This window comes from Myotis myotis, unplaced genomic scaffold, assembly GCF_014108235.1.
Source record: "Myotis myotis isolate mMyoMyo1 unplaced genomic scaffold, mMyoMyo1.p scaffold_m19_p_4, whole genome shotgun sequence".
In the NCBI taxonomy this organism is placed as follows: Eukaryota; Metazoa; Chordata; class Mammalia; order Chiroptera; family Vespertilionidae; genus Myotis; species Myotis myotis.
The window spans coordinates 80,355,003-80,381,196 of NW_023416346.1; the positions used below are offsets into that span (position 1 = coordinate 80,355,003).

Sequence of the window (26,194 nt, forward strand, 5' to 3'; positions counted from 1 at the left end):
TGAACCTCCTCTAGTAATGGCAGAGATCAAATACCAGAGGGTTTGTCATGTTATTCCTTGGCTTGTTAGCTTTATTATTGTTATCTTCTCATCTCTCTTCCTTCCCACAGCTGCTTTCTAGAGTTTCAGTTGTTGAAAACAAGAGTTGCATATTTGAAGTGATTCTTCTGTTTCTTTCTCTGGTAGGTGTGGAAGATGCCTTCAGTTTCACCTCCAAAGTCATGACAGTGTCCCTGCACAAATTCTCCCCAGGATTTTTCCCAGGCAAGTGACCTTTGTGCTCAGTATTACATTTGGGGAATAATATACTACAGTTCTTTTATACATTTCTTATATCTTATATTTGGATATTTCAATGCTATTAATACCTTATTGGTACAGCTTTATGCAAAAATTTAAAACAAGTCATTTCAGGTGATAATGATAAGAGGAATGTGATGCTGTTTCTTTTCAGGCTGACTTTTATGGACTGCCAATAGATAGCTCACTTATACTTAATGTACTATCAGATACTCTGTGTAACTCCCAACACCCTGATAATTACAGTGCTATATTAATATTATGTCACTCTTAGACATATGGAAAGTGAAGTACAGGAGTTAATCTTTTTTTCCCCAGCCAGAATGAATCTAAGGTTTTCCCATTTTCTTTTTTTTTAATTTTGTTTTATTGCTTAAAGTATTACAAAGAGTATTACATACGTCTCCTTTTCTTCCCCCCTTGACCTTCCACCAGCCTCCTCTACCCCCCAGTGTCTTGTGTCCATTGGTTATGCTTATATGCATGCATAGAAGTCCTTCGGTTGATCTCTTACCTCACCCCAACCCTCCCCTGCCTTCCCACTATAGTTTGACAGTCTAGTCGATGCTGCTCTGCCTCTGTATCTATTTTTGTTAATCCTATCTAATAATAGACAAACATGGTAATTGACCATACCTTCGCTATGCCTCCCAATATCTAATCAGCGAGATATGCAAATTAACTGCCAACAAAGATGGCGGTCAATTTGCATACGTAGGCACGAAGCTGCGGAGCGAAGGCTTGAGGCAGCTCTGGCCAGAGCAGTGAAGGCTTGAAGGTGGCTCTGGCCGGAGCAAAGGCCTGGGTCCTGGGTGCCGGAGGAAAACTGGTGTGGGCAGCCAGGGGAATCTTTTCATGCAACAGGCCTCTAGTCAGTTTATAATGGTCTTTATTATCCATAAATGAGTGAGATCATGTGGTATTTTTCTTTCATTGACTGGCTTATTTCACTTAGCATAATGCTCTCCAGTTCCATCCGTACTGTTGCAAATGGTAAGAATTCCTTCTTTTTCACAGCAGCATAGTATTCCACTGTGTAGATATACCACAGTGTTTTTTTTTATTTATTGCTTAAAGTATTACAAAGGGTATTACATATGTGTCCATTTTATCCCCCCGCCCTAGACAGTCCCCTAGCCTCCCCTATCCCCCAGTGTCTTATATCCATTGGTTATGCTTATATGCATGCATACAAGTCCTTTAGTTGATCTCTTACCCCCCTACATCCTGCCCCCCAACCCTCCCTGGCCTTCCCGCTGCAGTTTGACAATCTGTTTGAGGCAGCTCTGCCTCTGTATCTATTATTGTTCAAAAGTTTATAATGGTCTCTATTATCCATGAATGAGAGAGATCATGTGGTATTTTTCCTTCATTGACTGGCTTATTTCACTTAGCATAATGCTCTCCAGTTCCATCCATGACGTTGCAAATGGTAAGAGTTCCTTCCTTTTTAGAGCAGCATAGTATTCCATCGTGTAGATGTACCACAGTTTTCTAATCCATTCATCTACTGATGGGCACTTAGGCTGTTTCCAGATCTTAGGTATGGTGAATTGTGCTGCTATGAACATAGGGGTGCATATATCCTTTCTGATTGGTGTTTCTAGTGTCTTGGGATATATTCCTAGAAGTGGGATCACTGGGTCAAATGGGAGTTCCGTTTTTAACTTTTTGGGGAAACTCCATACTGTCTTCCATAGTGGCTGCACCAGTCTGCATTCCCACCAGCAGTGCACGAGGGTTCCTTTTTCTCCGCATCTTCTCCAGCACTTGTCGTTTGTTGATTGTTAAAAAATACTATGAACAACTCTACTCCAACAAACTAGACAACCTGGAGGAAATGGACATATTCCTAGAAAAATACAACCTTCCAAAACTCAATTAGGAAGAATCTAAAAATCTCAACAGGCCAATAACTATGGAAGAAATTGAAGCAGTAATTAAAAAGCTTTGATCAAACAAAGCCCAGGCCAGACGGCTTCACAGGGGAGTTTTACCAAACATTCAAGGAAGAACTAAAACCTATCCTCCTCATACACTTCCCATTTTCTTATAATTTTTCTGCTTCCCCAACATTATTTTCAACAGTCACTTCTCCATATCATTTTAATTCATTCTTTTACAAAAACCATCACAGGATAGTGCTCTATTTCACCTTCTGGTTTTCTGAATTCCTATCAGAGAATCCTTCAACTTTTCTAATTCTCATGTTCTTAAAACTACTCATGGTGCCCATCTCTTTTACAGGAACAGGTGATGTGACTGATGTTGGCCTAGGGAAGGGACGGTACTACAGTGTGAATGTGCCCATTCAAGATGGCATACAGGATGAGAAATATTACCACATCTATGAAAGGTATGGCAGTAATGCTGAGCCAGTAACAACTGTATTACATTTCTGTAAGATGAAATGGCCCCAATCTTACAGAATTTTTGTTTTCAAAAAACATTTTGTGGGGGAAAAGGTACTGTAAACTTATGTAGCTTTTGTACACTGTTCATTATTCTTAATGGATCAAGTAGCCATCTCCTGTTTGGGAGAGCCGAGTGTTTAGGCAAGAAGCACATTCTTGGTTTGATTTTACTAGCTACCCCATATGACTAAGACCATCCCAAAACCAGAGCTTCTAGGCTGCCTTTGAAGTCCCTTGTCTATTACTTTCTAAGCTAAAACCTGCATGTATGTAATCTCATTAGCCTGGAAGGTCCTTTTGGGTTTGCTGTTATGTAGATCTGCTTCCATCCATTCGTGCAGTGGTCGGCAAACTGTGGCTCGTGAGCCACATGCGGCTCTTTGGCCCCTTGAGTGTGGCTCTTCCACAAAATACCATGAGCGGGCGCGCACGTACAGTGAGATTGAAACTTCGTAGCCCTTGCGCAGAAGTCAGTAGTTTGTGGAAGAGCCACACTCAAGGGGCCAAAGAGCCGCATGTGACTTGTGAGCCGAAGTTTGCCAACCACTGCACTAGTGTGACTATTAGAGAGTTTTTTATTATGAGTTCTTGAGTTCTATTTGCTCTGTTAAAATTGGGGTCAGAAATCTGTGCTTTTACATTATGGTTATTATGTTAAATTATAGCCACTTGTAGGCAGTTTGTTGCCAATGTGTAGACCATTGGGGCTGAAAAGCCTTACAGAATGCGGGGAGGGTGGCAGGCACTCTATTCGTATTCATAAAAATGGAGGTTGGCCCTAGCCGGTGGGGCTCAGTTGGTTGGAGCATTGTCTTGTGCACCAGAAGGTCACAGGTTCGATTCATGGTCAGGGTACATACATATGCCAGGGCATGATGGGAGGCCACCGGTCTATGTATCTCTCTCCCTCCCTCCCTCTTTAAAATCAATATTTTAAAATTTGAGGTTGGTCCGGTATAAATTCATTGCTGACATTGGCAGTAGAGAAAGTGAGTCCAACTAAAAGTCAGCAAGTCAACGTTACTCAAGGTAAGTAATGAGGATTGAAGTGCTTTTGATCCTTACCCCCACTGGGCTTAGATTTCTCCCAACCTCTGCTAGAAACAGGGACTTCCCTGTTTCTGGTCATCGTCACTCACTGGTCATCATCACTCACTGACAGTTGTATAAATAAAGTAGAAGTATTAAAAAATAAAAAATAAGAACCAAGATGGCGGCATAGGTTAACGCCGGAGTTTGCTGCCTTGAACAACTACTTCAAAAGTGAAACTAAAAAATGGAATGGACATCACCCAGAACCACAGGAACACTGGCTGAGTGGAAGTCCTACAACTAGGAGGAAAGAGAAACGCATACGGACACTCAGAGGAGGCGCAGTGCTGAAGTCAAATTCTGAGGTGCGGAGTGCGCGGAGCGGGCTGGCGGCGGAGGGCGCGGTTGGCGTTTTCAATCGGGAGGGAGTCGCAGAATCTGAGCTCCAGATACAGGCGAGTCTTTACGGACCCAGACTCAAACGGGAGAAGCGGGACTGTCTGGCTTCGGTCAGAGCGAGTGCAGCTTTCTCTCCGACGTTTGCAGCGGTTGCTGGGACTCAGAGAGGCAGAGCCCCTGGGGACAGGACTGAGAGCCGCCATAACTGCTCTCTCTGGCCCACCCTGTTGATCCTGTGTGACCCGCCCCGCCCAAGCCCTGCACAGAGGCATTTGCCGGATAGCCTCAGGCAAACGCCAGATTAGCACCTCCCTAGAGGACAGAAGTTCTCTCACTGCAGACACAGCTGATTCTCATAGCCACTTGGCCTGGAGGTCAAACCCTCCCTGGTATTAACTACAACAATCAAGGTTTAACTATAAGACTTCGCACAAAGACCACTAGGGGGTGCACCAAGGAAGCATAACAAAATGCGGAGACAAAGAAACAGGACAAAATTGTCAATGGAAGATATAGAGTTCAGAGCCACACTTTTAAGGTCTCTCAAGAACTGTTTAGAAGCCGCCGATAAACTTAATGAGATCTACAAGAAAACTAATGAGACCCTCGATGTTATATTGGGGAACCAACTAGAAATTAAGCATACACGGACTGAAATAACGAATATTATACAGACTCCCGACAGCAGACCAGAGGAGCGCAAGAATCAAGTCAATGATTTGAAATGCGAAGAAGCAAAAAACACCCAACCGGAAAAGCAAAATGAAAAAAGAATCCAAAAATGCGAGGATAGTGTAAGGAGCCTCTGGGACAGCTTCAAGCGTACCAACATCAGAATTATAGGGGTGCCAGAAGATGAGAGAGAGCAAGATATTGAAAACCTATTTGAAGAAATAATGACAGAAAACTTCCCCCACCTGGTGAAAGAAATGGACTTACAGGTCCAAGAAGCGTGGAGAACCCCAAACAAAAGAAATCCAAAGAGGACCACACCAAGACACATCATAATTAAAATGCCAAGAGCAAAAGATAAAGAGAGAATCTTAAAAACAGCAAGAGAAAGAAACTCAGTTACCTACAAGGGAATACCCATACGACTGTCAGCTGATTTCTCAACAGAAACTTTGCAGGCCAGAAGGGAGTGGCAAGAAATATTCAAAGTGATGAATACCAAGAACCTACAACCAAGATTACTTTACCCAGCAAAGCTATCATTCAGAATTGAAGGTCAGATAAAGAGCTTCACAGATAAGGAAAAGCTAAAGGAGTTCATCACCACCAAACCAGGATTATATGAAATGCTGAAAGGTATCCTTTAAGAAGAGGAAGAGGAAGAAAAAGGTAAAGATACAAATTATGAACAACAAATATGCATCTATCAACAAGTGAATCTAAGAATCAAGTGAATAAATAATCTGATGAACAGAATGAACTGGTGATTATAATAGAATCAGGGACATAGAAAGGGAATGGACTGACTATTCTTGGGGGGGAAAGGGGTGTGGGAGATGCGGGAAGAGACTGGACAAAAATCGTGCACCTATGGATGAGGACAGTGGGTGGGGAGTGAGGGCGGAGGGTGGGGTGGGAACTGGGAGGAGGGGAGTTATGGGGGGAAAAAAAGAGGAACAAATGTAATAATCTGAACAATAAAGATTTAATTAAAAAAATAAATAAATAAAATAAAAAATATCTCTCAGATGATTAGTGACTTTGAGCATGTTTTCATATGTCTCTTGCCTTTCTGAATGTCCTCTTTCGAAAAGTATCTATTTAGGTCCATTGCCCTTTTTTGATTGGGTTGTTTATCTTTCTTTTCTTAAGTTGTATGAGTTCCCTGTAAATGTTGGAGATTAAACCCTTATCGTTGATAACATGGGCAAATATGTTCTCCCATGCAGTGGGCATTCTTTTGTTTTGTTGATGGTTTCTTTGCAAATCAAAATGACAATGTGGTACCATCTAACATCTGTCGGAATAGCTATCATCAACAAAGGACAAGTGCTGGCGAGGATGCAGAGAAAAAGGAGCCCTCTTGCACTGCTGGTGGGAATGCAGACTGCTGCAGCCACTGTGGAGAACAGTATGGAGTTTCCTTAAAAAACTAAAAATGGAACTCCCATTTGACCTAGTGATCCCAGTTCTAGGAATATATCCCAAGAAACTAGAAACACCAATCAGAAAGGATATATGCACCCCTATGTTCATAGCAGCACAATTTACCATAGCTAAGATTTGGAAACAGCCTAAGTGCCCATCAGCAGATGAGTGGATTAAAAAACTGTGGTACATCTATACAATGGAATACTACACTGCAGTAAAAAAGAAGGAATTCTTACCATTTGCAACTGTATGAATGGAACTGGAGAGCATTGTGCTAAGCGAAATAAGCCCGTCAGAGAAAGATAAATACCACATGATCTCACTCATTTGTGGAATATAATGAACAACATAAACTGATGAACAAAAACAGATCCAGCCCTAGCTGGTTTGGCTCAGTGGATAGAGTGTCGACCTGCGGGTTGAAGGGTCCCAAGTTCGATTCCAGTCAAGGGCATGTACCTTGGTTGTGGGCACATCCCCAGTAGGGGGTGTGCAGGAGGCAGCTGATTGATGTGTCTCTCTCTTTGATGTTTCTAACTCTCTATCCCTCTCCCTTCCTCTCTGTAAAGAATCAATAGAATATATTTAAAAAACCAAACAAACAAACAAAAACCCCCCCAGATTCAGAGATAGAGAAGCATCGATCAAACTTTCAAATCTCAGAGGGAAAGTAGGGGAGGGTGGAGGTAAGGGGGGAGAGATCAATTAAAGGACTTATATGCAAGCATATAGGCCTAACCAATGGACACAGACAACAGGGGGGTGAGGGCATGAGTGGGGGGATAAGGACACATATGTAATACCTTAATCAATAAAGGAAAAAAATTAAGTAATAAATAAAATAAAAAACATCTGTAATGCTTTGAACAATAAAGATAAATAAAAAAAGAAATAAAAAACTTTATGTCAAAGGTGTCTCTTAGCTGAAGACACTTGTCAGGCCAAGTCATCATGCAGCAGCTCTAGCCTCTTTAGGATTTTGATCATGTCCCCTGGCTACCTCTATATTGTTGGACTGAAAGAGTCTTTTTTTTTTTTTGAGCCTGACATTGATGGCTTTAATTGCCCTTCTTTGTTCACCTTAGGCTCTGTTCTGTCCGTGACATGTGCAGATCAGAGCTGCTTGTGTAACTTCACCCATGAAGATGTCCTGTGGTTCTGTGTAAAAGGAGGATTATTGTGTTTTTCTCTTAATCCATTTGACAGTGCCCAACATTTTGTTACCCTTTTTAAAAAATATATATATTTTATTGATTTTTTTAGAGAGAGGAAGGGAGAGAGATAGAGAGTTAGAAACATCGATGAGAGAGAAACATCGATCAGCTGCCTCCTGCACACCTCCTTCTGGGGATGTGCCCACCACCCAGGTACATGCCTTTGACCGGAATCGAACCTGGGACCCTTCAGTCCACAAGCCGACGCTCTATCCACTGAGCCAAACCAGTTTCGGCTGTTACCCTTTTTTTATGCCATAACAGGAAACTAGGTTGTTCTCCTCAGTGCTCTGCACACAGAGTTTCCTATAGTTCTTTCCTGAAAGGTTAGCACTCATCATTCTGCAAGAGTAGTTTATAATATTGGCCCTCCCTAAATGGACTACCTTATGTATGCCCCTATTGAAGCGCATCTGCCAATCATAAAGCCTCCTGAGACCTTCCTTAAGCACCCATCAACTTGGTACTTCACTGCCTGGAAATGCTGTGTGTCATCTACAGACTTGAGGATTTTTCAGTAGCCACCCTCAAGGAAGTCTACTATTTGCCCTTCTTCAGTCACGAAAATGTCTATTTCTCCCCTATATTTTTTTTTCTCTCTGTCTCTTAACTAGTTCCTACTATATGATAAGGAAAAAATATTTTAAATTCTATGATAGTTCATATTTAAAAATAGCCTTGGCACCAAAATTAATTAGAAGCATTTTAAAAGTGAGTTTAGTCCCAAAAAAAAGATGCATGGAAGATCATAGATGATTTCTCTTTAGAGAAACCCTGTTACCACTCCAGCCCTAATGTACAGGAGGCCAGCATTTATTAAAGATTCTTCCAGCTTGCCTACTAAAGTACTAGACACTCATCAGTGTATAGTTCCCAGGCCCCTTTTGCACAATGATCATCCAGGATAACAGGTTCCAGGTTTTCATTAGATGTACAATAATTTTTCCCTTTGATTTCTTTCGGGAGTCAAGTCTGGTCAGGGTGTTATATGAAGGCACCTCTCTATTCAAGGGTGGCAGGGAGCCTTTCTGACCCAACATCTTTCCCATCTGTTAGACTAATAATCTGAAGTTTCTTTAACAGAAACATACATTTATTCTACAATTAGAAATTGTCCTTAAAATGGAATTTTGTTACAACCTATCCTGCTTACCCGCACTCTGCCATTAGGTGTATGGTTCTCACAGCACTTTTTTTTCACAGCAGATTTTGAAAGAGTTAGGGCATGAGCACCTTGAGCATTTAGAGGAGCAGGAATGGGTAACAGAACAGTAGAGGGAAAGGGAAACAAAAACAAATCTTTACAAACTAAATAGTTTTGCAGAGGAAGAATCCTGGTAACTGAATCACTTAGTTCCAGTCACTTGTGACTACCTCTAGTTTGTTGCTTGGAACCAGAGTCTCTTGCACATTTCCCATTATGACCTCTGACCCATTGCATACCTCAAAAGATATAGTAGACATAGGAGTGACTTATGTAAAAAAAGTTATTTGGTATATCTTCTATCTCTTTTTCATCTTTTTTGTTCCATGAGCCCACTGGTTTTCTGGATCACTCCTTACCTAAGACAAATAAAGCACCCCTTTATTGCCAATTCACTAACAAGATGCTGTAAGTTTTGTTTGCCACTGATTTGTAGTTTGTCTCTGGTAACTGCCTCTTTCTGTGGGATTCATGAGCCCTTTTTCTCTTACTTCCTTCTGCCTCTATTTTTTTTTAATATATTTTTTATTGATTAAGATATTACATATGTGTCCTTGTCCCCACGTTACCCTCTACCCCCCACCCCCCCCACCCGCGCTCATGCCCTCACCCCCCCGTTGTCCATGTCCATTGGTTAGGCCTATATGCTTGCATATAAGTCCTTTGGTTGATCTTTCCCCCTTACCCCCACCCTCCCCTACCTTCCCTCCAAGTCCCGACAGTCCAATCAATGCCTCTCCGTCTCTGGATCAGTCCTTGTTCATCAGCTTATGTTGTTCATTATATTCCACAAATGAGTGAGATCCTGTGGTATTTATCCGCTCTCAAGTTCCATCCATGCTGTGGCAAATGGTAAGAGTTCCTTTTTCTTCTTCCTCTTCTTAAAGAATACCTTTCAGCATTTCATATAATGCTGGTTTGGTGGTGATGAACTCCTTTAGCTTTTTCTTATCCGTGAAGCTCTTTATCTGACCTTCTATTCTGAATGATAGCTTTGCTGGATAAAGTAATCTTGGTTGCAGGTTCTTGCTATTCATCACTTTGAATATTTCTTGCCAGTCTCTTCTGGCCTGCATGGTTTCTGTTGAGAAATCAGCTGACAGTCGTATGGGTACTCCCTTGTAGGTAACTGACTGTCTTTCTCTTGCTGCTTTTAAGATTCTCTCTTTATCTTTTGCTCTTGGCATTTTAATTATGATGTGTCTTGGTGTGGTCCTCCTTGGATTCCTTTTGTTTGGGGTTCTCTGCGCTTCCTGGACTTGTAAGTCCATTTCTTTCACCAGGTAGGGGAAGTTTTCTGTCATTATTTCTTCAAAAAGGTTTTCAATATCTTGCCCTCTCTCTCCTTCTGGTACCCCTATAATTCTGATGTTGGTACGCTTGAAGTTGTCCCAGAGGTTCCTTACACTATCTTCATATTTTTGGAATCTCTTTTCTTTTTTCTTTTTCGGTTGGGTATTTTTTGTTTCTTTGTATTTCAAATCTTTGACTTGATTCTTGGGATCCTCTTTTCTGCTGCTGGATCTCTGTAAATTATTCTTTATTTCAGTCAGTGTATGCTTAATTTCTAGTTGGTCCTTTTTCATGTCCTCCATGGTCTCCCTATACTTATTGAGGGATTCATTAAATTTATCGGCGGTTTCCATAAAATTCTTGAAAAACCTTATAACCGTGGCCTTAAACTCTATATCCAATCGTTTGCTTTCCTCCATTTCTGCCATTTGTGACCTGTTTCTTTGTCTCCGCATTTTGGCAGCTTCCCTGTGTTGATAGAGTGGCCCTGTGCGCCAGGTGTCCTGTAGGGCCCAGTAGCTCAGCCTCCCCAGTTACCTGGGGTGGACACTCTTGGTGCACTCTTGGTGCCTTGGTTGTTGTAGACTCACTGGGAGGAATTGACCTCCAGGCCAATTGGCTGTGAGAATCAGCTGTGTCTAAAGTGGGAGAACTTCTGTGCTGAAGACACCCTTCTGGGGCAAGACTTGCTTCAGTGGGGCTTTGGTGCTCACTGAGTCTGCTCCCTGAGTGCATCCCTTATGGATCTGAGGAGTTGCAGTCTGGATGGACCCCCTCTGACCACTGGGTACAGTGGCTCCTGGATCTAAGGAGGTGCTAATTCAGCCTCTGCCTGAGGCCACACAGCAGGAGCCACGAAGAGGCTCAGCTGTGAAGCAATGCAAGCCGCTGCGGGGCCTTGGGCCTTCTCTTGGAAGTTCCAGGTCTGCCTGGTTCGGCTGCAGTTAGGTACATTCACATGCAAAAGCCTCTGCGGCAGCCTGGGTGGGGCGGGGTCTCAGGGAGTCAGAGGGCGGAGAAAGCGGCCATGGCCGATTCTCCGCCCGGAGTCGCGCGTCTCAGTGTTCTGGTAACGGCTGCAAGCACCTCTGAGGGAAAGCCGCCCTTAAGTTCGCTCGCTGCCGGACAGACCAGCTTCTCCCCGTGTGAGACCTGGGTCCCCAGAGACTTCCCGGAACCGGAGTTCAGAGCCGTCGGGAGTTTGTGATTCAAAAAGACAGCCGCGTCCTCAGGCGCCACCCCCTTTCCTCGCGCGCGCGCGTCACCGTACCTCTGCACTTCACCTCCGCAGCGCCTCTGGCTCTCAGCGTGCTTTTCTTTCCTTCTAGTTGTGGAATTTACACTCAGCCAGCCTTCCTGTTGTTCTGGATGATGTTTGCTCAGTCCTTTGGGGTAATTTTCAATTGTTGTGTGAGGCAATAATTTCCCGGTGTTTACCTATGCCGCCATCTTAGTTGCTCTCCCCCTTCTGCCTCTTTTGCCTCTTTCCTCCCTAACCTCCCTCCCTCCCTCCCTCCCTCCCTCCCTCCCTCCCTCCCTCCCTCCCTCCCTCCCTTCCTTCCTTCCTTCATTCCTTCCTTCCTTCCTTGAACATTTTTTCCACTTCTATATTCTTTATGACTTTGCTAGCTAGTTGGCAGGACTTAGTGGTTTCATCTTAAAGTTGAAAATACTCCCTTCATTTGAAAAATGGTTAGGGTTTCTTTTTTAATAGGCCAAATATAGAATCTTTACATGAATGTTTTCAACACCAAAAGACCTTGGGTTCCATTTTATGTAAAAGAGAACTTCACAGTCATAGCTTCCTATGTCATTCAATACTAATTTAGAAGGGTAAGAGTGATTGCCAACAGCTTACCATAATTTCCATGTGAGCTACTAGAGTTGGGATTATAAGTATAACCCTGTTATAACTAGCATAGAAGAACATCAACATTGTTCTTGAAAGTACACTTCCTTCAGATAGAAGCTATGCCCCAGTATAGAGATGATAGAGATATATAATATTCTAGAGGTTTATTTAATTTGGACGTTCACACCACTCCTCAGCCACATGCACATATACACACAAAATTTGATGGGGGAGGAAGGCTATTTTGCCTAAGGGAGGATTAGCTAGTTCCTAAGCTGTTTCATCTGAAAGAGGAAATACTACTTTACCTGTTTGCTCTGTAATTGTATTTGAATGCAGTGTGAGATAGTCTTAATCGTGTTGTAAGTTATTACCCAAAATGCTTTGTTGATGGCTTTGTGAGTGTTTATAATTAAGGACTGTGGAAGACGACAGTGACAAGTACTTCCTTGCTGTTGGTTCAAGAGAGGTTTTGATAAATAGTGGGATACCACTCTGGACTTCAAATCTTGCAGGATGACCAAACTACTCACCCACTGTGAACTATCGTGGTATATGTATAGTTTGAAGAAGAAAATCAGAGTTGTGCTTAAACTTCTTAGTTTGTATCCTACCTATAATTTTATAGCCCTAACAGCCAGAGAGCAATTTTTATTCAGTGTCCAATTATCAGTATATATCTCACAGGAAAGATAAATATATATATACTAGAGGCCCGGTGCACAAAAATTTGTGCACTTGGGGGGGAAGCAGGGGTCCCTCAGCCTGGCCTGTGCCCTCTCACAGTCTGGGACCCCTTGGGAGATAACACCCTGCTGGCTTAGGCCTGCTCCCGGGTGGCAGAGGGCAGGCCCAATCCCTAGGTGCAGCCCCTGGTCGGGCTCAGAGCAGGGCTGATTGGGGAGTTGGGGCGCCGCCCCCTGTCATGCACAGAGCAGGGTGAATTGGGAGGTTGGGATGCCACCCGCAGTCACACTCAGGGTAGGGCTGATTGGGGAGTTGGGGCACCGCCCCCTGTCACACTCAAGGCAGGGTCGATGGGGGGGTTGCAGAGCCACCCCCGTCACGCACAGAGCAGGGCCCATCGGGGGGTTGGGGCTCCTTACCCTGTTACGCACAGAGCAGGTTCGATCAGGGGGTTGGGGCACTGCCCCCTGTCACGCACAGAGCAGGGCCCATCAGGGGGTTGAGGAGCTCCCCCCTGTCACTCACAGAGTAGGGCCGATAGGGGAGTTGGGACACCGTCCCCTGTCACACACAGAGCAGGGCAGATCAGGGGGTTGGGGCGCCGCCCTCTATCACCCACAGAGCAGGGCCGATCAGCGGGTTGGGGTGCCGCCACTGTCACACTCAGGGCAGGGCTGATGGGGAGGTTATGGCTCTACCCCATCACACACAGAGCAGGGGCCATGGGGGGGGAGGGTTGGGGCGCCACCCTCTATCATCCACAGAGCAGGGCCGATCAGGGGGTTGGGGCGCCGCACCCTGTCACACACAGAGCCGCAGGGCGATCAGGGGGTTGGGCAGCTCCCCCCTATCAGGCACAGAGCAGGGCTGATCAGGAGGTTGGGGCACCTTCCCCTGTCACGAACAGAGCAGGGGGGATAGGGAGGTTGTGGCCCCGCCCCCTGTCACACACAGAGCTGCAGGGCGATCAGGGGGTTTGGGCGCTGCCCCCTGTCACGCTGATCCCGGTGCTGGGAGGCCTAGCGGCTCCGCTGATCCCGGTGCTGGGAGGCATATGACCCTTTTACTATATAGGATAGAGGCCTGGTGCATGGGTGGGGCTGGCTGGTTTGCCCTGAAGGGTGTCCTGGATCAGGGTGGGGGTCCCCACTGGGGTGCCTGGCCAGCCTGGATGAGGGGATGATGGCTGTTTGCAGCTGGTCACACACCCTTCAGGGTGGGGGTCCCCACTGGGGTGCCTGGCCAGCCTGGATGAGGGGATAATGGCTGTTTGCAGCTGGTCACACACCCTTCAGGGTGGGGTTCCCCACTGGGGTGCCTGGCCAGTCTGGGTGAGGGGCTGAGGGCTGTTTTCAGGCGGGTGGGTGACTGAAGCGCCCAACTGCTCCTTTTTTTCTTTTTTTTTTATTCTGGGCCAGCTTTAGCTCTGGCTCCAGCTCTGAGGCCTCGGCTGCTGAAAGCAGGTATCTGGTTTGTTTGGGTTCTATAATCGAAACAATGTATAACTCCAGCTCTGAGATCCTGGCTGGCTGAAAGCAGGTTTCTGGGGTTTCGTTTAGCTTCTATATTTGTTACAATGTTTCAAACTGCAGGCTCAGAGGCCGACAAGGCAGGCGGGGAACGTTGGAGTCCTCCATCACTGAAGCAAGCAAGCCTCATGTTAGTTTCAAGCTGCCTGGCTGCCGGCCGCCATCTTGGCTGGCAGTTAATTTGCATATCTCACTGAGTAGCCAATGGGAAGGGTAGCGGTAGTACGCTAATTACCATGTTTCTCTTTTATTAGATAGGATATATATATATGGCTTATAATGTGTATGGATTCAAAATACACTGAAGTGGACAGTTCAACATTTTGGAAAAAAAAAACACCCTCATATTTTATTAAGAATATTCAACTATTCAACTTTGTGAGGTAATTAAGTGCAGACACTGTATAAGTATTTCACCAAAATGAAAACACATTGTTATACAGACTTCTCAATTAATAGACTTATGAAAGACTCTATTAAACAGGACTTCTGCCCTAGCCAGTTTGGCTCAGTGGTTAGAGTGTTGGCCTGTGGACTGAATGCTCTTGGGTTCAATTCCGGTCAAGAGCACATACCTTGGTTGCAGGCTTGATCGCTGTTCAGGGTGCATACTGGAGGTTATCAATTGATGTGTCTCTCTCACATCAATGTTTCTTTCTCTCTGTCCTTCCCCCTCCATTCCACATGCTCTAAATATCAATGGAAAAAATATCCTTGGATGAGGATTAACAAAAAATAAAAAGAAAGGAAGAAAGGGAGGGAGGGAAGGAGGGAGGAAGAAAGGAAGAAAGAAAGAAAGAGAAAGAAGGAAAGGAAAAAAGACTTCTAATTCAATAGCAGTCTTTATATCTACACATACAAAACTTTGCTGGTAAGAGCTATCAACCCAACCAAAGGAATAATCTTATTCTAGAGAACTAAGGTTCATAATGGTAGTTAATAAAGTAAGAATCTACCTATATTTGGTCATTGATCATTTACCTTGTGTCCTGTAGCTTACATTCTATAATTAAAATTGAAAGAAACCCTTTTTTCCCCTATCAAAGATCATTAACCTAAAGGAAAATTCAGAGATTCTAGAAGTACAAAACAAAAAGACAAAACACAATCTAGTATTTTTGCCTCCTTTTATTAGAAAAATATTATACTTTACTATTTTAAACTAGAGGCCTGATTCACGGAATTTGTGCAAGAGTAGGCCTTCCTTCCCCTGGCTGCTGGCACCGGCTTCCCTCTGGCACCTGGGACTGGGGCTTCCCTTGCACCCCTGGCTTCGTTCAGAAGGTTGTCTGTGGAGAGCGGCTACAGCAGGGGTCCTCAAACTATGGCCCATGGGCCACATGCAGCCCGCCAAAAACATTTGTTTTTTTACTTCAAAATAAGATATGTGCAGTGTGCATAGGAATTTTTTCATAGTTTTTTTTAAACTATAGTCCGGGCCTCCAACAGTCTGAGGGACAGTGAACTGGCCCCCTGTTTAAAAAGTTTGAGGACCCCTGGGCTACAGTGTTTGGACAGGTTCAAGCCTCAGACTAATGAGAAGGCACGGTCCTCTCCTGGCCATGTGCAAGTCCCAGCTTGGAGTGCAGAGCCCTCCCAGCACAATTATAGCCAACAGCTATAGTTGTAAGCTTGAACCTATGGTCCGAACACGTGGCCCCACGTGTCTGAGTAATATGGGCTTGATAGAGTTTAGGTGCATGTAACTGAGTAGGATCGAAACCCAGGAGAATGTTGTAAACATCTTGACCACGCCCTTACTTTGCCTCGTGGAATCTGTTTATAAAATAAAGACACGGCTTGTGGGTGCTGGCGCTGTCTCTCCATCAGAGAGCAGCGTCCCAATGAGACCCAGCTTTCATTCTCTTGTCTGTCTTTTCTAAATCCTTCACTGCCCCCACACAGGTTCACCCTTGGCTGTGCTGGCACGGCACAGTCGTCCAGAAGGATGTCTGGTATAATTAGCATACCAGTATTATGCTTTTATTATTATAGACTAGTGACCCGGTGCACTAAATTTGAGCACATTAAAAGGGAATTAATTAGAGGAAATATTTTAATATTGCTATTCACATCCCCCAGCCTGGCGCTTGGCGGGGAAGCAGCCTCATGTCCCAGGCTGGCGCAAGTCACCGCCCACCCACACCTGCCTCACACACAGCCTCCTGCTGTTTGGTCATTACGGTGCATGGTGTGATGACCATTTACATATTAGCCTTTTATTATTATGATGCTATCTGGCCCAACTTTCTGATTATTATGTGTGATAAATTCCTGGAAATGTAATCATCCAGCCCAGGAGCCTGAATATTTGCTACATCCTGTCAAACTATCTCCAGAAATGCTGTCCCCTATACTCCGGTGCAGTGCTTTCAGGTGTCTGTTTCATCACACCCTCTTCAGCACTGAATATTGTGATTTTTTAAATGTTCCAGGTATCTTTCCTTTGCAATTACTTGATTACCTTTGAGGTTAACTTTTCTCGTGTATATTAGTTACTTTATTTCTTCTTTAGTTCAAGGTCTTTGCTCGAACATATTCTTCTTTGATTAATCCTATTTCGTTTGAGTTCACGGGAAGCAATAGCAGCTTCCATGGAGGAAGGTGGGGGGCTAGATCGGGGAGAGTGGTGCTGGACCAGATGTGGTTGGCAATGGCTCCTGGTAAAGGTTAGACCAGAGGTGAGGGGGTTAACGGAGGTGTTAGGTTCTGAGACTGAAATGTTAGGGTGAGGGCGCGCAGTCAAAGGTCACCATTTGGGAGGTTGGGCCCCTGAGGTCTGGTGGGGAGGATGAGGGTCAGACCCGGGTTTGGTGAGGGATGCAGGAGGGGAGCGGTCTAGCTGGGAAAGCCCGTGGGTCTGGACGGCTCCCCAGATTCAGGTGCCCAGCACTTGCTGCCAGCACCGGGGCCACCGCACTGTTCAGGCCCTGTGACAGCCAGACAGACCTGCAGCTTCAGCTCCAGCTGCGCTGCAGGGGCTGTGGGGAGTTGCGTGGCCCCCAAGCCTATACCTCCTTGCCTCTGAGCTGGGCACGTGCCCCTTATCAGGGAATCCACCTGAGCAGCCCCTTTAGGTGATGTCACCTGGTGACGCCATCAACAGGCATGCGCCACACAGCCTGATGCTGCCTGGGCTGGGGGAGACTTTATGGGAGGAGGTCCTCTGTCCCCTAACCCTACCACCACAGGCCCAGAGCCCTCATCCCTGTGCACTTGGTCATCTATAACCGGCACCCAGAGGCCGGGGTGGGGGCGGGGGGTTCCCACGGCGTCAGAAACCACTCATCCCAAGGGTCCCACGGTCTCAGTGTTGCCACATGACTGTATGGCCTCGGTGTTATGCCACTACTTTCTGATGCCAGTTTTGCACCTTAAACTCTTAAATTAACCGCAAGGACAGCTTTCCTCTTCACCTTCCCGGGACTCACAGTTCTGTTGCATATGCTCCTTTCAAAGGGCAGTTTCTAGTTCTTGGTCATGTGGGGTGTTGCTGACATTTCATTCTAGGTTTGAACATGGGGCATCCTGAGTTCTGTGAGGATGGTGACTCTGTCTGTTCTACAGCAAGCCTGTGAGCGAATAAATATGATCCCCATTTTACATCTACTCTCAGACTGTAGTAACATTTCCCCAAGTGGGACTGGATCCTATAAACCAATTCCCACGCTCCACTACACTGAATAAGAATGAGGATCCAAGCTCACCTTTCACATGAGGAGCCAATGAGGCAGCCTCATGTCCCAGGCGGCGCAAGTCCCCACCCCCATCCCCGATGCTGCAAGTCCCTGCCCACCCACACCTGAAGCGTGTGCAGCCTGCTGATTGGTCGTTACATGACAGCATCCTGGCCAATTTGCATACTCCCCTATTATAAGTATAGATTATTTTTTATAGCTCTTCAACCGCTTTTTTCAAACATTAATTTCATGCATGGGCTAACCAGACTAGCCTATCCAGAAAGAACTTATTCTCAAGGACAACAGCAAGCTCATTAAAGGAATAGCTCATTTAAGCCTAATTTTTTATTCCTAAGGGAATTCTTTTGTCCATCTATACTGAGCTCCACTGATATCCAACAAGGAAGAGGGGGAAAAAATATTGCTAATCTTAATACACATATACTTCTGTAGTATATATTTATTGTGTGAGAATTTTCCTTAGACTCTGACATGGCCTCTGAAATACAAGGCAGTGGTGTTTTAAGCACAGGATCCATTCCTGTGGGTCTGGGGCCAACATTCACCTCTCTGAAGCCACTCTGACTTTCCTACAAAACATAAAGCACCTTAAGTCACCTTATAGTGTTTTAAAAACATTAATTAATGAAAATAAAAGGGAGGGAACTAACATGAAACAACATAGGGGATTTGTGTATCTTTTAAGTATAATGACATTGTTTTATTCATTCACTTGGCCAATATTTATTGAGTGTCTGCTTTATGCCAGTACTGTATCTAGGCACTTGTGGTGGTAAACAAGACAGATGAGGCTCCCATACCCTGTAGTTTAGCTCTTAGGGAGCACTTGCCTGTGCCAACCATAGCACTAAACATTTATTTGATCCTTAGAGTAGCACACAGTCTACAATATCTACAATAGGTATTCTCACTTCCATCTTACAAGTGAGAAAACTGGAGCTTAGAAAGATTGATCTACATAAGGTTGCATGGCTAGTAAGTGGTGAAACCAGAGTTAGAATCCATGTTTCTCTGCCTACTATTGATCAGCTACATTGTCCCCAAAGTGTCATATAGAATATGAAATTTCTTCACAAAGAAAAAATATCATCCCAAGACTTCTTGGAAAATTTTATCTCAGGGGATTGCAGAGAACTGCTAAAAAAAGAAAGCATTGAAATTTATGCAAATGAACCACATGATCTGTACTATGCACAATCCATTGTGTTTATGATTCTGGAAGTGCAATTAAGATTTTTGCTCCCCTCCCCCCCAAAAAAATTAATATCTTAACCCTGAGGATTTAACTTTTAATTTTATGGACAGAAACCAAGAAAAAATATTTCCAGATTTTAAGACTTGGGTTTTAAAGTTTGGAAACATGGAGATTCTGTAAATCTGCTTTTTTTTTCCCAATGGAGAAAATCCTGACTTCCTGCTTTAGAAAGTGAATAGTGTCACATGTAATTTTTTTAGAGGTCATCTCATAGAATTAACACCCTTTTCATGTGGTTTTTTTTTTAGACTAGTATCAATAAAGATTTTTGATGTTATGCATTTTTGCAACTGTAGACATAATTTATATCATCTCTTGGTTCTGGCAGAAGGCCATAACTACATAGAGGATTGAGATTTTTTCATCCAGGCTATAAGTTATTCATATAATACCCTATGGAATAAAATGAGAACCAAGGAACATCTCTAAAAGACATACAAGTGAAATGTTCCCTTACACTATTGACTTTTAATGTTAATATTGAAAGAAGGGATGTTTTAATGATAATAGGTTTTTCTTTCATTATAATAAAGAAAGAATTTATCTGCAACTTGGGACTTGAGACTTCTTATCATTTAATTTTAGAAGTAGGTAAATAGATCCTTGGTGAAAGAGAATCCAACAATTATAACCTACTCCTGGGAGCTTGGTGATGTGGCAAAAGCAACACAAACACATATTTATACATTAATATTTTAAGCAATACAATTTATTTATTTTATTTATTTTTTCTTTTTCTTTTCTTTTTCTAAAATTTTGTTTTATTGCTTAAAACATTACAAAGAGTATTACATATGTCTCCTTTTTTTTCTCCCCTTGACCTTCCCCTAGCCTCCCATGCGCCCCAGTGTCTTGTGTCCATTGGTTATGCTTATATGCATGCATACAAGTCCTTTGGTTGATCTCTTACCACTCCCCCAAACCCTCCCCGGCTTTCCTGCTGTAGTTTGACAGTCTGTTCGATGCTGCTCGGCCTCTGTATCTATTTTTGTTCATCACTTTATAATGGTCTTAATTATCCATAAATGAGTGAGATCATGTGGTATTTTTCTTTCATTGACTGGCTTATTTCACTTAACATAATGCTCTCCAGTTCCATCCATGCTGTTGCAACTGGTAAGAATTCCTTCTTTTTCACAGCAGCATAGTATTCCATTGTGTAGATGTACCACAGTTTTCTAATCCATTCATCCGTTGATGGGCACTTAGGCTTTTTCCAAATCTTAGCGATTGTAAATTGTGCTGCTATGAATATAGGGGTGCATATATCCTTTGTGATTGGTGTTTCTAGCTTCTTGGGCTATATTCCTAGAAGTGGGATCACTGGGTCAAATGGGAGTTCCATTTTTAACTTTTTGAGGAAACTCCATACTGTTCTCCACAGTTGGCTGCACCAGTCTGCATTCCCACCAGCAGTGCACAAGGGTTCCTTTTTCTCCGCATCTTCTCCAGCACTTGTCGTTTGTTGATGATAGCCATTCTGACAGGTGTGAAATGATACCTCATTGTTGTTTTGATTTGCATCTCTTGGGTGATTAGTGACTTTGAGCATGTTTTCATATGTCTCTTTGCTTTCTGAATGTCCTCTTTTGAAAAGTGTCTATTTAGTCCTTTGCCCATTTTTGATTGGATTGTTTATCTTCCTTTTGTTAAGTTGTATGAGTTCCCTATAAATGTTGGAGATTAAGCCCTTATCAGTGATAACATTGGCAAATATGTTCTCCCATGCAGTGGGCTTTCTTGTTGTTTTGTTGATGGTTTCTTTTGCTGTGCAGAAGCTTTTTATTTTGATATAGTCCCATTTGTTTATTTCCTCTATAGTTTCCAATGCCCTAGGAGCTATGTCAGTGAAGAAATTGCTTTGGCATATGTCTGAGATTTTGTTGCCTTTTGGATTCCTCTAGTATTTTTATGGTTTCCCGTCTTACGTTTAAGTCTTTTATCCATTTTGAGTTTATTTTTGTGTATGGTGTAAGTTAGTGGTCTAGTTTCATTTTTTTGCATGGATCTGTCCAATTTTCCCAACAGCATTTATTGAAGAGACTGTGTTGACTCCATTGTATGTTCTTACCTCCTTGGTCAAATATTAATTGAGCATATTGGTTCGGGTCAATTTCTGGGTTTTCTATTCTATTCCATTGATCTAAGTGTCTGTTCTTGTGCCAGTACCAGGCAGTTTTGAGAACAGTGGCTTTGTAATACAGCTTGATATCTGGTATTGCGATCCCACCTACTTTGTTCTTCTTTCTCAGGATCGCAGCAGCTATTCGGGGTCTTTTTTTATTCCAGATGAATTTTTGGAGCATTCGTTCTAGGTCTGTGAAATATGCCATTGGTATTTTAATGGGGAGTGGGTTGAATTTATAGATTGCTTTGGGTAGTATGGACATTTTAATGATGTTGATTCTACCAATCCATGAACATGGTATGTTCTTTCATCTGTTTATGGCTTCCTCTATCTCTTTTTTCAGTGTCCTGTGGTTTTCTGAGTAGAGGTCTTTTACCTCTTTAGTTTAGTTTATTCCTAGGTATCTTAATTTCTTTGGTGTGATGATAAATGGGATTGCTTTTTTAGTCTCTCTTTCTGTAAGTTCACTATTGGTGTATAGAAATGCCATAGATTTCTTGGCACTAATTTTGTATCCTGCTACATTGCCGAATTCATTTATTAAGTCTGCTTTTTGATGGAGTCTTTAGGGAGTTTTATGTACAATATCATGTTATCTGTGAATAAGGGCAGTGTTACTTCTTCTTTTCCAATTTGAATGCCTTTTATTTCTTCTTCTTGTCTGATCGCAATGGCTAATACTTCCAGTGCTATGTCGAACAGCGTTGGTGAAAGCGGGCATCCCTGTCTTGTTCCTGTTCTTAGGGGAAATTGTTTTAGTTTTTGCCCATTGAGTATGATGTTGGCTGTGGGTTTGTCATATATGGCTTTTATTATGTTGAGGTATGATCCTTCTATTCCCACCTTGCTGAGAGTTTTTATCAAGAAAGGGTGTTGGATTTTGTCAAATGCTTTTTCTACATCAATTGATATGACTATGTGGTTTTTTTCTCTCAATTTGTTTATGTAATGTATCACATATATTGATTTGCGGATATTGTACCATCCTTGCATCCCTGGGATAAATCCTACTTGGTCAGGGTGTATAATCTTTCTGATGTACTGCTGGATCCAATTTGCTTGGATTTTATTGAGAATTTTGGCATCTATGTTCATGTGGGATATTGGCCTGTAATTCTCTTTCGTTGTGCTGTCTTTATCCGGTTTTGGTATTAGCGTGATGCTGGCTTCATAGAATGAGCTTGGAAGTATTCCTTGCTCTTGGATTTTTTGTAGTAGTCTGAGGAGGATAGGTTTTAGTTCTTCCTTGAATGTTTGGTAAAACTCCCCTGTGAAGCCATCTGGCCCCGGGCTTTTGTTTGCTGGAAGCTTTTTGGTTACTGCTTCAATTTCTTCCATAGTTATTGGCCTATTGAGATTTTTAGATTCTTCCTGATTGAGTTTTGGAAGGTTGTATTTTTCTAGGTATATGTCCACTTCCTTCAGGTTGTCTAGTTTGTTGGAGTAGAGTTGTTCATAGTATTTTTTAACAATCATTTGTATTTCTGTGGGGTCTGTTGTTATTTCGCCTCTATCATTTCTGATTTTGTTTATTTTGGTCCTCTCTCTTTGCTTCTTGGTGAGCCTGGCTAGAGGTTCATCAATCTTGTTTATCCTTTCAAAGAACCAGCGCTTGGTTTCATTGATCTTTTGTAAATTTTTGGTCTTTATGCCATTTATTTCTGCTCTGATCTTTATTATCTCCTTCCTTCTGCTCCCTCGGGGCTTTTCTTTCTACAGCAATACAATTTTTTTAAATTCACTTTCACTTGATGAAAAGTGAGAAACTCTCTAGGAATTTGCATTTGAGAAGAAATAATTATATAGCCTTACCTCCATCTTCATCCCCATTTTCATCACTACCTAAGAGCTGGTGAAAATACTTTACAAAATTCTTTTAGATGGCTTCAGTGAGGTCACAGTTGTACCACCTTGATCATCACTAGCTCACTTTGGCCCAGCGATAAAGGTAACAGAAGCTGCTAATTCATTTTATAAACCCTGCACTTTGTAAGTATTTGTATCAAGTGCTTTTGTTCTATCTGATAAACTTTTATCCTGCTTCTACATGGTATGGCTAATATGGAATTGCCTGTTGTTTCCATAACAATGGATGACTCAGACACTAATTAAATGCACACATAGAAATGAGGCCAAAGTGGGCTATTCATTTATTGTTCCTAGTTTGGTTTCCCTTTAAAAATATTAAATTCAAAAAACATTAAGTGGCTAAGAATATAGGATAATTTGGAGAGGAGGTACTGTGCTTAATTATCTGAGTTGTCCTGAACCCTCTGTCAGTGAGCTTACCCTGCCTGTTTCCAATACTTGGTTAGGGTTGCAGTAGAGAACTATTTTGGTTTTTTGTTGTTGTTGTTGTTGTTTTTATAGATTTTTATTGACCTCAAAGAGGAAGGGAGAGGGAGAGAGAGATAGAAACATCAATGATGACAGACAATCATTGATCGGCTGCCTCCTGCATGCCCCCTACTGGGGTTTGAGCCTGCAACCAGGGCATGTGCCCTGACCAGAAATCGAACCCTGACATCCTGGTTCATAGGTTGATAATTAGCTACTGAGCCATGCTAGCGGAACAGTAAAAAAATGTTTTTGTTTTTCTACCTGATCCTTTGAGTTTTAAATCCATGTGGTTAGAAAGACAGTTCTTACGTATTTTTCTCCCCCCTCCTCCTTGGCCGGTGTCTTTCATGACAAGTTCCTAAACTCCTGTAATAAGTAGCCCTGACACCACAACAGCCCCCTATCTCCAGCAAAGAGTCTTCATAGGTGATTTTTTCCATTTGAAGTCAAGGAGACAATCTCCTGAAATTCTGTGGGTTTGTTCTGTCACTGTGATGTGTACCTTCTCTGCTCTCTTCTTAGTGCTGAATGATCCCTGACCCCTGGAGAAAGTGACCTGATTCTTCTGCAGCAGTTTAATAGTTTCTGATGTTAGAACATGCTCTGAAACTATCCAGAAACATGAAGACCTTGCCCATAAATGGAAATTTTGAGAATTGCACCCTTTAACGTAGGACTGCTCTGTACCTTCAGTTTAGCCTCGAGAAAACTACCCTATGGGCTTTGCTTTCACATGTTACAGCTTTGAATAACTGCTCCTGACACTGCCGTTCACCCACAGCTGCTAGCTCTGATGAGCTGCCTCGGTATGTCCTGTTGACATGGACCGTACAAAGATTAAGTTAAATCTGGTGTTCCTCATTTGACAAAAAGTCCCCAAATTAAGTTTTGCTGGAGCCATACTCATTGGTCCTTAAAGAAGGACCAAAGAAAAGACTCTTCCAAAAACAAACCAACATATCAAAAGTATGGGGGAGGTGTTAAATATATTGATGATAAAAGTAGAAAATGATATATCCTATTTAAATATAGGAAAGCCTCACTAACTCGGCCTAATTAGAGGTAAGCAAGTCTGAATCATGGAGTATTTTAAAATGCATTTGTATTACTTTCAAGCACTGGACTCGCTAGTAATTCAAACTAGAATAACAACACCTCAGGGAAGGAATTTTACGAATCATTTGTAATTAGCACATCCATTATTTGTATATAAGTGGATGTGCACAAAGTACATAAAGAGTTTATTCTCTTAAGACAGACATTTCCCAGTGCAATCCTGTTTACAGTATTAATTTGCTTAGCCAGCCTTTTTGGTGCCAAGATAGATGTATGTAAGAAATGCTTATTTCCTCAGGGAAGAATGAATCGCTTCCCTGTGTTTAGTCCAGTAACTAAAAAGCGGAGCGCCACTTGATTGGTTTGGGATTTCCAGGATATGGGGTTTTGAATTTGCATACAGACCAGAGAGATTTCATATGGAGAAGATCTGGCAACCATTGCCAGAGACCCAGTTTCCCCATCTGGATTTAATTGAAGTGATCTGGACTTCATCAAGCAACAGGACACTGATCCTAAATGATCCACCAGACACTTTAATGTAGGCATGTTTAAAATACATCCTGCCCCAGAAAAATAACTGTTAAAATATGATGAGTTGGAGTTACTTATGTGCAGTACTTAAAAGTAATAAAAATGCATTTCTTTTTAAGTCCCACAAAAACCATGCAATATCAAGTTAATGATGAAAATCAACCTCCAAACTCTTTCTTGCACACCTTATTGTGTGACGGCATTGCAGAGATTTCCAGTCATCCGGGAAAGGATATTATAGTTTGATGAGCTGCACCAGGTGCTAACTATATGGCAGGATTTCAGCTTTGAATCTTAGGGAGGCCCTTCTGGGTAAGGGTGAGGGAAGGGCTAGGGCAGTGATGGCGAACCTATGACACGCGTGTCAGAGGTGACACGCGAACTCATTTTTTTGGTTGATTTTTCTTTGTTAAATGGCATTTAAATATATAAAATAAATATAAAAAATATAAGTTTTTGTTTTACTATGGTTGCAAATATCAAAAAATTTCTATATGTGACACGGCACCAGAGTTAAGTTAGGGTTTTTCAAAATGTTGACACGCCGAGCTCAAAAGATTCGCCATCACTGGGCTAGGGGCATGTTTATTGTTAACAAATCATTATTGTCTTCCTAAGTTTGAAAATCAGAGCAATTGAATTGAAAAAGAGGACATATCAGGTATATAGGAAGTGCAGAAAATATGATTAAGGAATGAGAAACAGAGATAGAGGCCTGTATCTCTACCTGTATGTATTAAACTATGCTCTGGGTAAATTATAACTTCTTCAAGGCTTAGAGAGTAAAAACTAAGTGCAGAAAGCATACACAGAAGTACATATACACTCAAATGTTGTAGCTGCAGTTTGGAATGACTCCAGCTCTCCCCCCGCCCACCCCCCCAAGGGCATCACTATCCAGGGTCTGCAAAAGCCAAATAGTTGTTTGGCTTCCAATCTGATTTTTTTCCTAAGAAATCAGAGAAGTAGGTTTCAGTGTTAATAATATATTCTCCTACCTCTATCTAACAGAAAGGCACTTGTGTTTCTGCCCCTTCTTAAAGTGAAATTTCTGTTTGGTAAAAGGTAATAGATTGGCAGCACTGGAAAAGGAATTACTGTGTTCCCAGAACAGGTATAACCATGCAGTGACACTATGAAATTTCTCTCTGCC

General features: G+C 42.7%; 1 protein-coding gene across 5 annotated transcripts in view; it reads left to right on the forward strand.

Moving 5' to 3' along the window:
• HDAC8 (histone deacetylase 8) overlaps positions 1 to 26,194 on the forward strand; it is a 438,053-nt gene that overhangs the window by 166,358 nt on the left and 245,501 nt on the right. For all 5 annotated transcript variants that reach the window (XM_036304601.1, XM_036304604.1, XM_036304602.1 and 2 more), the window contains exons 6-7: positions 187 to 264; positions 2,548 to 2,656. In XM_036304601.1, the coding sequence (XP_036160494.1) occupies positions 187 to 264; positions 2,548 to 2,656 (187 nt within the window). The remainder of the gene's footprint in view (positions 1 to 186; positions 265 to 2,547; positions 2,657 to 26,194) is intronic.